The 14,931-nt window shown below is 32.6% G+C and overlaps 1 protein-coding gene across 1 annotated transcript; it reads left to right on the forward strand.

Moving 5' to 3' along the window:
* The first annotated feature begins 14,050 nt into the window (after positions 1-14,050).
* LOC129891411 (uncharacterized) lies at positions 14,051-14,572 on the forward strand. Its single transcript, XM_055966771.1, has one exon. It carries the CDS (start codon positions 14,051-14,053, stop codon positions 14,570-14,572), a length of 522 nt encoding a protein of 173 aa, XP_055822746.1.
* Positions 14,573-14,931: the final 359 nt, after the last annotated feature.

Below are 14,931 nucleotides of genomic sequence, written 5' to 3' on the forward strand. Positions count from 1 at the left end.
GCGTCAAGGTAAATTTCAGCATCAAAGATCCATGATAAATAATTTTTTCCAGAAATGTCAAGTGCCACAAATTCAAGTTTTGATAAATTTGACATGATAAAACTGGAATAGAAATTAATTTTAGAAATAGAAAAAACAACTAAAATAAAATTTCTTTTGTAAATATACCTGATATAGAGATTAATTTTCTGGAGAATATTAGAACTTTGTGCTGATAACGTGTTATAAAATACAACAAAATAAGGAAACAAGAGTAAAAGATCAGAAATGAGAACAAAGGAGAAATTTTACTATGTATATGTAGTATATCTCTATCATCTTTACATTGAAGAAGACTATTTATAGCCATATGTAAATGGAAGAAAACAAAACATTAATGGGTAAGTTGCCCACTAAAAAAGATAAAGGATCATCCACTAATGCAAAGTGGACAACCATTAATTTGGTTGATAGCAGATATCCTAATAAAAGACATATTTTTGTTATAAAACAAATTAAATTAGCAAAATAAGAAGGAATGAAGACGTAAATAGAAAGAAAGAATTGTTTCTGAACTATATCAATATGTGAACAAAATCATGGTTATTTATAGCCAAAATCCAATGAATATAATAGTTATTCAATCACAAAGGGGAAATGTGATTGGTATGTGGAAAGGTGGATGGATTCCTACACGGACATCCACTTCTAATTTTATAACACTCCCCCTTAAATGTCCATGTAAAAGGTTATAATGAAAGAATAAAAATATACAGAGTCATTCCTAATACGCATTGATTGCTGCCTCATTAAAAATCTTGCTAAGAAAATCTAGTGAGACAAAACCTAGACTAAGAAAAAAGAATACAGCGCGTATTCTACTCCCCTTGATGAAGACCACGATTCAAATAGTTAAGTTTTCGCATTTCAATCTTGTGTACCATCTTTTCAAGAGTTGAGGCTGGTAAAGATTTGGTGAATAAATCTGATGAATTATCATTTGAACAGATTTGTTGTACATCAATTTTACCATTCTTTTAGAGATCATGTTAAAGAATAATTTTGGTGAAATGTGTTTCGTTCTATCTCCTTTAATGAAGTCTTCTTTTAATTGAGCTATGCACGCAACATTGTTCGAACATGACTATGGGTACTTTCACATCATACTCTAGGCCGCATCTTTATTTGATGAACTATGTTATTGATCTCAACCACACATATTATCTACTTGCTTCATGAATCGCTATTATCTCAGCATGATTTGAAGAAGTAGCAACAATGGAGTACTTCATATTTTCCAAGATATAGAAGTTCCTCCGTATGTGAAGAGATAGCCTGTTTGAGATTGAGCTATATATGGGTCCGATAAATAACTTGTATTTGCATAACCAACAAGGTCTATACAACCTTTATTAGTATAAAACAGACCCATATCAACAGTCCCCTTTAGATATTGCAGAATATGTTTGACACCTTTCTAATATCTTCGCATCGGGAAAGAAATATACATTGCTAGCAAATTAACAGAAAATGCTATATCAGGTCTAGTTGCATTAGCAAGATATATAAGTGCACCAATAGCATTGAGATATGATACTTTAAGACCAAAAAGTTCTTCATTCTCTTCTGGAGGTCGGAATAGATCTTCGTTCACTTCAAGTGATCGAACAACCATTGGAGTACTTAAGGGATGTGCTTTGTCCATGTAAAATCATTTTAAAATTTTCTCAACGTAGGCAGATTGATGGATGAAGACCCCGTCTGCTAAATGTTTAATTTGCAGATCGAGACAAAGTTTTATCTTTCTAAGTTCTTTCATCTCAAATTCTTTCTTTAGATATTCAATTGCCTTTTGGACCTCTGCAGGGGTTCCAATGAGATTTATGTCATCACTATAAATGGCAAATACAACAAACTCTGATTTCATTTTCTTAATAAAAATACAAGGACAAATGACATTATTTATCTAACATTCATTTATCAAGTACTCACTAATGGGATTATACCACATATGCCCTAATTCTTTTAGATTATGATTTTTGTAATTTGATTGAGAACATATCCCGAGACTTAGAATTACATATTTTAGGTAATTTTAATCCTTCTGGGATTTTCATATAAATTTTATTATCAAGTGAACTATAAAGATAAGCTATAACTACATCCATTAGATGCATTTCAAGATTTTCATATACAGCTAAACTGATTAGATATCAAAAAGTTATTATATCCATAATAGGTGAATATGTTTCTTCATAGTCGACGCCGGGTTTTTGAGAGAATCCTTGTGCAACAAGGCGTGCCTTGTATCTTACAATTTCATTTCTCTCATTTCATTTTCGAACAAAAACCCATTTATAGCCAACTGGTTATACACCATTTGGGATTTGGACTATAGATCCAAAATCCTCATGTTTAGCAAGTGACTCTAATTCTGATTGAATTGCCTCTTGCCATTTTGGCCAATCACATCTTCGTCTACATTCTTCAATAGATTTAGGCTCAAGCTCCTCACTGTCTTGCATAAAATTAATTGCATCATTATATGGAAAAATATTATCCGTAATAATTTTTGATCGATTTAAATTTATCCTATTATCAGTAGAACTCATTGAAAGTTCTTCATTCACTTGAGTGTCGGATTTACTGATTTCTTCAGGAATATCAGAATTAATCAAATCTTAAACTTCTTCATGAAATTCTTTTATAGTGTCATCTTTATATTTCTCGCACTTTTTTCTTTGATTTTTATCCTTTGAACCTAATGGTCTACAGCTCTTTAGGCGTATTTGGGATTCAGAAGCTATGACACTAGTAGATGGTCCTTTTAGAATGTCAATCCAAATAAGCACATTTGCTGTAGGAATATGTGACGTAGTTATTCATTTTAAATCAGTAAATACATCTGGTATTTGATTTGCTATTTTCTGTAAGTGGATGATCTTCTAGACCCACTGCTCACATATAGGGGCACGTGGATCAAAATAAGATTGTGATGAAATTTTCCACTCAATTTTCCTTTTGAGTTTCTTTTTCTCTCCCCCTAATTATGGAAAATTCATTTCATCAAACTGACAATCTGCAAATCGAGCAGTGAATAAATCTTCGGTTAATGGTTCAAGATAGTGAATTATCGAGGGTAAGTCAAACCCAACATATATACCTAACTTTCGTTGAGGGCCCATCTTAGTGCATTGTGGTGGTGCTACAAGCACACAAATTGCACAACCAAAAATTTATAGATGAGTTATATTTGGCTCATGACCCAATAATAATTATAACAGAAAATATTTATTATAATTAGTCGGTCTGAGATGAACGAGTATTGCTGCATGTAAGATAGCATAAACCAAATAAAAGTGGGTAATTTCATTTTCATGAGTAGTGATCTTGCTATTAATTGTAGGCTCTTTATAAATGACTCTGCGAGGTCATTTTGAGTACTAAAATGAGCAACATGATATTCAATTCTTATCCCAATTGATAAGCAATAATCAACAAAATCTTGGGATGTAGATTCTTCAGCATTATCAAGGTAAATAGACTTAATAGGGTAATCTGGAAATTACGCTCTTAATCTTATCATTAATGCCAATAACTTTGCAAACGTCAGGTTGCGAGATGATAAGAGACACACATGAGACCAATTTAAAGATGAATGTATTAGGACCATAAAATATCTAAACAACCCACTAGGTGGATGAATAGGTCCGCATATATCCCCATGTATATATTCTGAAAAATTAGGGAATTTGATGGAAACCTTCAGTGATGATGGTCTGGCAATTAACTTGCCTTGATAACAAGCAGCACATAAAAATTCATCATTTGTAAGAATCTTCAGGTTCTTTAATGGATGTCTAGTTGAATTTTCAAGAATTCGTCTCATCATTATTGATCAAGGATGACTTATTCGGTCATGCCATAACACAAAGGCATTTAAATTGGTAAACTTCTGGTTTACGATCGAATGTGCTTTAAGTGTACTAATTTCTGCATAATATAGGCTAGAAGACAAGGTTGATAATTTCTCCAAAATATATTTCTGGACTTATACACTCTTGGTTATATTATAGTGTTCAATATTCATTTCATTGAGTGTCTCTACATGATATTCATTTTTGACTGATATCTTTAGACTTAACAAGTTTCTTGTGTATTTAGAAGACAACAATGCATCTTCTATAACAAGTTTTGTTCTTTTAGGCAGAAATATAGTAGCTCTTTCAGAGCCTTCAATTAATTTTGAATTATCAGAAATTGTTGTAATTTGCTTTCCTTTAAAGCAAGTAAGAAAAGTATTTGTTAGCTTTGAATATGTCATGTGTTGTTCCATTATCAATCACACAAATATCTTCATGATTGATTATTGATCCAAACAAAATTTGAGGCATATCCATATTTTCTTCAAAAAAAGACATAAACAAAGTAAATATTATTATTAAATGGGGCTATTATAAAAATTTTATTTATTTATAGGATTAGAAAAAAACATAAAAAAGCCAACTAGCATAAATAAACGGAAAAGAAAATTATCTAAATTATAGCAGGCTCATCGGTGAACATTTTTTCTTCAAGGATTTCAAAGAAATCAACTACATATTATCTTTAGAGATAAAATTTATTTCTCGATTATTATCACCTTTTTTCAATGATGCCTGGTAGAGCCTAACCAGACACTTTGAGGATTGACAGGTACGTGAAAAGTGTCCCATTCCTCAACATCTATGACAAGCACTTTCTTAATTTTTCTTTTGTACAGCTTCATATTTTTTATCCTTCCTTTTATATTGTTGGTCATTCTTTGGTACAAGACTGCCATCATGATTATAATTTCTTTTACGATCACGATTGGGATCACAATCTCTTTCTCGTTGGTTATAATTTGTCTAATTTACTTCAGGAAGTGACATAGAACCAACGGACTGACTTTCATGATTTTCATTAATAGGTCATTATGTTGTTCACGAATAAGAAGGTGTGAAAGTAATTCAGAATATTTTTTAAAGCCCATTTCGCTATATTGTTGCTGCAGGAACATATTCGCGAGAGGGAATATGGAGTATGTTTTTTCAAGCTTGTCATGTTCAATGATCTCTTCTACGCATAAATTTAATTGTGATATAATTTTATACATGAAAGAATTATATTTAGTTATACTTTTAAATTCTACTAACCTCAAATTAAACCAATCATGATGTGCCTGTGGAAGAATGACTAACTTTAGGTGGTCATATCTTTTTTTAAAATTTTTACACAGTATAAGGGGATTTTTAATTGTGAGGTATTGCATTTTTAACTCCTCGTCAAGATGATGATGGATAAATATCATAGCTTTGACACGTTTTTGGCTATATGCCTGGCTATTATCTTTGATGGCGTCTATTAGACCCATCGAATCCAGGTGAATTTCAACATCTAGAGCCCATAATAGTAGCATTTGCCCGATATATCCAAGACAACAAATTCAAGTTTAGAAATATTAGATAATTTAGAAAAATAAAATTCTTACCCTCTTTATCTGTTTAAAATAACTCAAGATAACAGAGTCTTGTGTTGATAACGTGTTATAAAATAAAATAAATTAGCAAAACAAGAAGGAAGGAAGACAGAAAGAGGAAGAGAGAATTGTTTTTGAACTATATCAATATGTGAACAAAATCATGGCTATTTATAGCCAAAATCCAATGAATATAATAGTTATTCAATTAGAAAGGGGAAATGTGATTGGTGTGTGGAAAGATGGATGGATTCCTACACGGACATCCACTTTTAATTTTATAGCAATTTTGGTATTATTGATAAAGACCAAATCCAAACTTAACTTTTAATACATGCTCATAAATACAATTTCTAGCAAAGTGAGTTCTATATACATAAGAACGGAATGTATACATCCAACTTAATAAAATGACTTTCTTTTTGCAAATTCCAACAGAAACAAATCTCACCAAGATATATCTTACTATATGTGCTATATCTGTAAACATTACAACATGCTTTCTATGCACAAGATCTTGTCAACAAAAAGAGAAAGAAAAATAATACAAAGTAAAGAATAAAGTCAGTTTTCACCTTTTTCGGAGAAGTGAACAGAGACATTTTTGGGTCTCGAATCTAACCTCATTCTTGAAATAAAATTGACCGAGAGGATAATAGAAAAAAATTTAAGACGATATGCAAATATAAGATAGTGGTGTTCTTGTGAGTATAAAAGCTTTTTTTTCTTCCTTTTCCCCCTTTAACCGAAGATATATGAGAGTATTTAGAGCTGAGGCTTTGGAAGGATTTTAAGAACAAAAGAGCCGTTTGAAATTTGAAATGCATATTTGGGATCAATCCCAAAATGTGACGGATGAGAGATCCACAAAATCATTCTTTTGTTTCATCTTTGCAACAATTTTTGTCAACAAAATATAAGTTTTTTTACTTTTCATAAATGAATTTGAATTTGCAGGAGAGAGAGGGAAGACTTTATTGAAAATGATGACACCATTTTGACTTAGGAAAAAACATATTGAATAAATTTCCGTCCCCTTTGTTATATATTTGCAGTAAATTTTTGTCAACAAAACTTTTTTTTTGAATTTTCATAAATGAATTTGAATTTGCAGGAGAGAGAGGAAAGACTTTGTTGAAAATGGTGACACCATTTTGGCTTAGGAAAAAAATATATTAAAATATTTGTCTAAGAGAGCAAAAAGATAGGGTGCAGTTGTTGAATGAAGAGTTTCGCACTCTAATATTTTTTCTCTATGACAAATTAAAGAAAATGGATAGATTAAATAAGGGTAAAATAAGTAGTTCAAAGTATTTTGAATTGACCAACCAATAGGGAAGAGACACATGGTGAGACATGTGTTGGTCATGAGAGATATGTGAGGATTGTGTGCTAGGCGTGTGTTTTAGGGTGTTGGCACCTTATGTGGCGTTGACATGGATGTTTGCGTTGTGATGATATGGAGGAGGGAGTACTATGAATTGGGGTTCTTCTTGAGCCAAAGGTGGATGAATTAAAAGACCAACAATTGCAAAAATTGGGTCAATAATACTTTCTTCCTTATATTTCTTTGGCTTCTAAATCAACAATACAGATGATTTAATAAAATACATATTAATACATACATATGTAAATGAATTATATGTAAAATGACAACTATCAATACTTAAATAAAGTTATATGGCTTCATAAAATCAAACATTTTCACAAAACAAGTGGTGTTATTGATAGTGTCTGGTATCAGAGTCAAGGTGTTATTTTAGTATTCATATTTATTTTATAACAAAACATTAATTTTATTAATAACAATCAAAATTCTAATATCCATTTTCACAAATAAGATCATAGAAAATGATAATTTTTATAAATGCATTTCAATACAAGTGGTGTTATTGATAGTAACTGATATTAGAGTCATGGTGAAAATTTAATTTTTAGGTAATGATAAGTTTTATATGTTCAACCACACTTCTTATAATAAATATAATTAAGAAACATGCTAAGTATGTATTTCCACCTCACAAAACTTTTCATTTTGAAAAAGCTATGAAATAAATATTTATTTAGAGACGAAAATCTACAAACAAATCACTAGAAAACTGTTTGGCGTTGCTGTTAACAAATGTTTATTTTTAGAACACTTTAAAAATAATTTTTCAAAAAGTGATGACAAAGTGCAATTTATGTTTTGGCTAATTCATTTGATGTAATGCTAAATGGCCCAAAAAAGAATTGGCCCAAATTTGGCCAGAACTGCGAAAAGATAATTATAACATTTTCCTCCAAAATAAAGAAATAAATTTAAGTCTTGCTCTTCTATAGTAAATTGCATGAAGTGTTGTAAATAATTATGGATGGCCATTATAACCTTTCTATTCCTATAAAAGGCATTGTAATTTGGTTAGAAAATAAACACAAAACTAAGAAAACTAAAGTTTCCTATTTCATTTTCTCTCTACTATATCCCCTCTTTTTTTTGTGATACTAATTCAATTTTAGTATTTAGTCTTACTTTATAACATTATTAGCACGAGATTCTACTGTCTCAAAGTTTGAAGGCCAAATTTAAGGGCTAAGGTATTATAATTTTCATTCTATTTATTATGATTAATCTTACTAAACTTGAATTTGTTGCCCTTCAAAGTTTGAGAAAGAACTATTTTTTATTAGTATTAGATGCTGAAATCCATTTGGATGCAATGGGTCTCGGAGAAACTATTAAAAATGAAAATAAATCATTAAAAAAAGACTATGCTAAAGTAATGATATTTTTGCGTCGTCATATTGACGAAATTTTAAAAATTGAATATCTCACAGTGAAGGATCTACTCGTTATGTGGAATAACTTGAAAGAAAAATATGACCACTTGAAAATGGTCATACATCCAAAGGCACGATATGATTGGATGCATTTTAAGGCTAAAACTTTAAGTCTATTCATAAATATAATTATGTCTTGTTGTCACGACCCCAACCCGCCGTGACTGACACTCACAATACTTATTCCAATGGGAGAACCATTTCTACAACGCAACTTGTCAAACCTAAGGAGATAACAGTTAAAGAGTTGAGAAAGAAGGAATAAATCAGAAATAATGTTGAGTTCCCATAAACTCAGCCAACTATGTTAATAACAATGAAATGCGGAGGTAAACACATCCTAGAAACTGAAAGTCATCGTACCAAAACTCTAACTAACAAGTCTAGAACAGGAGTACAACTCCTAATGAAAACCAGTAATAAATAGAAACCTTGTCTGAATAGCTAAGTCCTGGAAAAGAAAAGGACTAGAATATCGATAGAGTCCACGCTAGCCTGAAGGAACAACTCACCCTTGAACTCGAAGATACGATCACTCCTCTAGACGAGGTCTCTCTGCAATCGGCTTAATATGCCCTGTACTCAACAAAAAAAGAGAAAATATAGTATCAGTACACAATAGACAATGGTGTACTGGTAGGAATACGCGGTTAGCTAGTAAGCGGATCATAGATAAGTAAATCCAACGCAATAGGCATATATATATATATATTCAACAACATCTCAATGTCTTCCACATGCTATAATTTTACACAAGGGTCCTCTCAAGGGACCTAAAACTAATCAACTTTGTGTCAAAACGTGACACCCAATCCAAGTATGTGTCGAAACGTGACACCAATCCAAATACGTATCGGAACGTGACACCCAATTCAAATTATATGTCGGATTATGACATCCGATCCCAATTATGTGTCAGAACCTGACACCCGATCCAAAGATATCACAATCACATTCAATGTTTACAATATTTATACCACTAAGAATAGGTTAATCATAATAACACGCCAGTAAGTGATCATTTCACGCATAATTTAGTATGTTTCTCTATTCATATACATACATGCATATCATGAAGCTTTCTCAACCTTACAATGCAAGAGTCTTCCCTTTCCAGGTTCGTTCTTCGCGTTCTTGGTTTTGAAACATTAAATACATATCAAGGATCAATAAAATAATCTAACTATCAAGAAATATAACACAATTTCATTCCCTAGGCCAAACCTATGATCCTAATCTTACCCTAAGGCTATTTTCCACCATAGATTTTTAGTTCAAACCCTGCCCAATGATTATTACCCATACTTCTAGTTTTTAAGAATCAAAGTATAAATCTAGAGAGTAAAAACCTTACCTTAAGCATGGAAATCCATGAAAAATCAATGGAAATTGCCTTAGGTCGCCTCTTGGAGTTTTAGAAATTGATTCTTGCAGAAAAGTCTATTTCTGGTCTTTTTCACGATTTAAGTCGCGACTATCCTGCTCTGGCGGCCTTGCTCTGGCGGGAATAATCTCTCTCTGTGGGATATGTGGGAAAAATGAGCTCGGAGTTTGTGATCCAAGCCCCCATTTCACAAAATACCCTCTTTCAAAGACGTATTAATATATATCCTTTATGTCAACTTTGATTTTGGGAGTTTTACTCGCCCGAATGTGATTCTGCAAAGTTGTAAATGCTCCGTATCGTCTTGACTATCAGTCAGTCTGATCAATTTAGAAATTTGACCTCTAATCATTTACGTAATCATTCTAGACTTCACCTGACTCAAAATTTATCCAAGTCTGGCCTAGGCTCAAATTTTTCGAAGTTACTACCCAAAATTTTCTGGCCTAAAATCCTTCCCTATTGGCCTATCTCTAACGACGGGAACAGGTCATTACATGTTTTTATAATTACTTCTCAATTAAAACCATGTGGAGATACGGTTAGTGATGTTGATATGATGGAAAAAATGTTCTCCACATTTCATGCCTTGAATGTACTCCTACAACAGCAATATCGAGAGGAAGGTTTTAAATAGTACTCTAAACTGATTACTCATTTTTTCGTGACTGAATAAAATATTAATTTACTAATGAAAAATTACGACAATTGACCTACTGGATCTACACCATTTCCTGAAGTGAATGAGGTGTACGCTCACCACGCTAGAAGTGGAAGAGGCCGTGGTCCTAGTTGTAGATGTGGTGGTCATAATTATGACCAAGAACGAAACTCTTTTCTTGGTGTTAATCATTCACCAAAAATATTTAATATAAAAAGGGAAAATAAAAAGATGAGAAATATGAAACAATTAGAACAAACTGCTTCCGATGTGGTGGAAGGAGTCACTATGAACGCGATTGTCTTACTCCCAAACATTTGGTAAAGCTTTATCAGGCATCACTAAGAAAGAAGGATAAACATTCTAAAGCTATTTTTAAGGTCGAAAATCATGCTAAAGATAGTAATTTACAAAGAAACATATTTCCACTAATATTAATGGGAATAATGGAAATGTTTTTATGAAAATGATATTTTTTTAATGATAATGAAATTTTTTCATGATAATGAATTTTTTATGATAACAGAGTTTTTTTTATGATAGTGGAAATTTTGTATGATAATGAATTTTTTTTATGATAATGAAAATTGTGTGATAAAATTTGTCCCCTCCACTTTGTTGGAATCTTTTGATAAGATTTGTTTACTCCATTTTATTTATCACTTTCTTAATAAAATTTGTCCCCCTCCACTTTATTTATCACTTTCTTGATAAAATTTGTCCTCCTCCACTTTATTTATCACTTTTTTGATAAGATTTGCCCCCTTCACTTTTATTTATACATGAATTAGTAAAACGTGACCTTAGTTTGTTACTACTATTTTCTCTATCATTTGATTTATTTTATTTTCTTTATTACAATAAAAGGGAGTCCTGATTTTATATATATTATTGTGATAAAAATTAATCAAGACTTTAAGCTTGTTATGATGACTAGATAAAAGTTTTTATATCCACATAAAGAATCATCATTATTTTTATATATTATTATATTATCTAACTCACTTTGAAATAAATAAATAAAGTATTAATAAGATTTATTTTATTTTTTTGAAAATATGGATAATTTTCAAAGTAATTATGAAGACATTTGCTTGATTGATTCTGGTACAATGCATATGATATTCAAAAATGAAAAATATTTTCTCATTTAAGAATGGACAGTATAAATGTCACTATGATTTCTGATAGTGCTAATTTGATTGAGGACTTTGGAAGAGCCATTAGAATTTTGCCCAAAGAAACTAAACTCATAATAAATAATGCTATGTTTTCTCCTCAGTCTCTGTAACAACCCATTAGGTCGTTTTGAGTACGGAAGATTTTCATTTAATAAAATATCTTTTCCATAAATTATAAATGGGAATTATAAATTACTCGCTTAACTACGGTTATTTAATTAGCGGATAAATTTTAAAATTTTAATTTTAAAAAGTGATTAATAGGCCAAGTCCATAATTTATTTAATACCTTATGCCACTTGGCCCATCTATTAGAATTAGTTAGTTAGGTTTAATATTTTTTTTTGACATTACACAAATTACTGCGGAATCTCCATCCAAATTACAAGTAGAACGACGCCTATGCCGACAAGAAAAATATTTTTTTTCCAAGTAAAAGATACTCCAGTTTATGTGCTGATTTCTAATATGTATAAACTATTATTTTATGTTGGTGGGGGAAATAGAGAATTTTAAATTTGCTGCAATATTAGCCTTACAAATTGAAGAGTTAAGTATCATTTCTGTTTGTATTATTTTTACAAAACTTAGTGGTTAATTAGGTCTAATGATTGGTCCAATCATTTGCAGGTGTTTTATATTATGGAATAAACATACAATTGACATTCTGCATAAAATAAAGTAATTCGCCAGTAAATATTTATTGTTGTGTTTAAGTACTGATTTGCGTAAATTAATTTTGATTTTGAAATCTTCCTATAATAAATATAACTATCATATTATGATTCAAGTTTTGATACTATCATTATATATATATATATATATATATATATAATTAAATAGTAGGGTGTTGTGTTGTATGAATACCATTAGAATTATGTTAATTGTAGAAGTTAAAACTTAACCCTAGGCTTGAGATTTAAGAAATTGATTATAGAAATTGGTAAGTTTTGGATCTAGACTAGACATATAGTAATATGGGTGTCTACGGACTCGTTTGCTTACGACTATTATATACTTGATAGATTGAAAACGTGAGGCATTGAAGAAGGCATTGGTGGATTAGCTTGCTTTACTTCGGTTTTTCGATTGAGGTAGGTTATGGTTTATTCTATATCATATATAGACTCTTAATAGTGATTGATATCAATTGAATAGTGTGTGACGTTTACTACGCATTTAATTGTTATGGTTTAGATGATTGATATGTTGTTATGATTGTCTGAAATTCCGAGGCTATGAAATCCATAATCTTGAACTTGCCTTATCAAAAATGGTGCCTTGAATAAAGAAGGCTTGATGAAATATTGTTAATGAAGTCGAATGTAATCATGAAGAATGATAAATTAATTATATTTGGATCGGATGTCACATTTCGATATGGTATATTTGGATCGGGTGTCACGTTCCGACACGGTATATTTGGATCGGGTGTCACATTCCGACATGGTATATTTGGATCGGGTGTCACGTTCCGGCATGATAATATTAAAGGAAAATAAATTAAATTGACTTAATACTATCCAATCTCCAAAAACTCATTTTTTTCAAAGGAGTGTGATGTGGAGGCTTGAGTCCTCATGTGTCATCTCAAAAGGTTCTTTACCCGTCTGATATATACTGTTGTCTCATACTGATTTCCTATTCTTGGTACAATTATTTTTGTTTTGATTTTATTTTTTCGGTGCAATCTGTACAGGACCATGAATTAGACTTTCAAGGCCATACTGTTTCATCTGCTACGTCACTACATCCCCAAATGGTCACCGGCGATTAGTATCTTCGGCGAAGAGTATCTTCCGTCCAGATCTCTCTCTCTCCCTCTGGTCTCTCTCTTCTTCTTCTCTTCTTTCCTTCTTTCTTTGTGTTTTTTTTCTCCTCCTTTTCCTCTTTGCCTACGACCGGAAATCCCCCACCAGTAGGTTTTCAATCAGTTTTTCTGCACAGGTATTTTGGCAGTTCCTGGCGGTGAACAGTGTTTTCGGCGAGTGAACAGGTTTTATATACTTGGAGTTGGTACCTCCAATAGCCCATTTCCTGTATTTTAGCCTTATAATTTTGCTTGCTCTGCCTAATTAAATACCTATCTCACTGCTATTAGATTATTGCTAACTTGTGCTCTACTATTGATCCTTCATTTATCTTAGATTATCCTTTCACTAGCGTATACCTGCTTTTCTGGCTTTAGTGAGCGATGGTAGACTAGGGTCATGTTCTCGGTTGGGATCGAGGGCCAGGGTTAGGGGGCTAAGGTGGTTGAGGGAGCTTCTAGATTGAGAGTAGGGTCTTGGAATATTGGAACTTTATCGGGAAAGTCCATAGAGTTAGTTAAGATTCTTAAGAAGAGGAAGATTAATATAGCTTGCGTCCAAAAGACTAAATGGGTAGGACCTAAAGCTAAGAAGGTGGACAGGTACAAACTTTGGTTCTCAGGCAAGTCGAGGTATAGGAATGGAGTAAGGATCTTAGTAGATTGCGAGCTTAGAGATCAGGTGGTAAAGGTTAGGAGGATCAATAATAGGATGATGACGATTAAGTTATTCATTAGTGGGCTCACCTTGAACATTATTAATGCCTACGCGCCACAAGTAGGGTTGGACGAAGAGATAAAAAGGCATTTTTGGGAGGACTTGGACGAAGTAGTGGTCAGTATACCGCATACTGAGAAGCTATTCATAAGAGGAGATTTCAATGGGCATATCGGGTCTGTTTCGATGGGCTATGATGAGGTACATGGAGGATTTGGCTTTGGGTGCAGGAATGGTGGAGGAGCCTCACTCCTGGATTTCGCTAAAGCTTTTGGATTAATGGTGGCCAACTTGAGTTTCCCAAAGAAGGAGGAGAACTTGATAACCTTTCGTAGCTCGAGGGCGGTGATGCAAATAGACTTTTTGCTCCTTAGAAAAGATGATAAAAGCCTCTGTAAGGACTGCAAGGTCATACCAAGTGAGAATCTTACGACCCAACATAAGGTATTGGTCATGGACTTGGAGATAAGAAGGAAGAAGAAGAAGAGGGTCATGGATGACCGACCGAGGATTAAGTAGGGTAGTTTGACTCCGTTTAGTGCCCTATATATGGGGGAGAAGCTAATGGTTATGGGGGTGTGGGACAATAAAGGGGATGCGAGCAGTATTTGAGATAGGACGGCCAGCTGCATTAGGGAAACAACTAGAGAGGTACTGAGGGTCTCACGAGGCCGCTATGGTGGGCATCGAGGGGATTGGTGGAATGGAGAAGTCCAAGAAAAGGTAGAAGCAAAAAAGTAGCCATATATAAAGTTGGTAGATATCTAGGATGATGGAAAGAAGCGAACGAATAGGAAATAGTATAAGATGGCGAATAAGGAGGCGAAGATGGCAGTTTCGATGGCTAAAACGATTGCCTTTAAATGCCTTTATGCAGA

This window comes from Solanum dulcamara, chromosome 1 (assembly GCF_947179165.1).
Source record: "Solanum dulcamara chromosome 1, daSolDulc1.2, whole genome shotgun sequence".
Classification (NCBI taxonomy): Eukaryota; Viridiplantae; Streptophyta; class Magnoliopsida; order Solanales; family Solanaceae; genus Solanum; species Solanum dulcamara.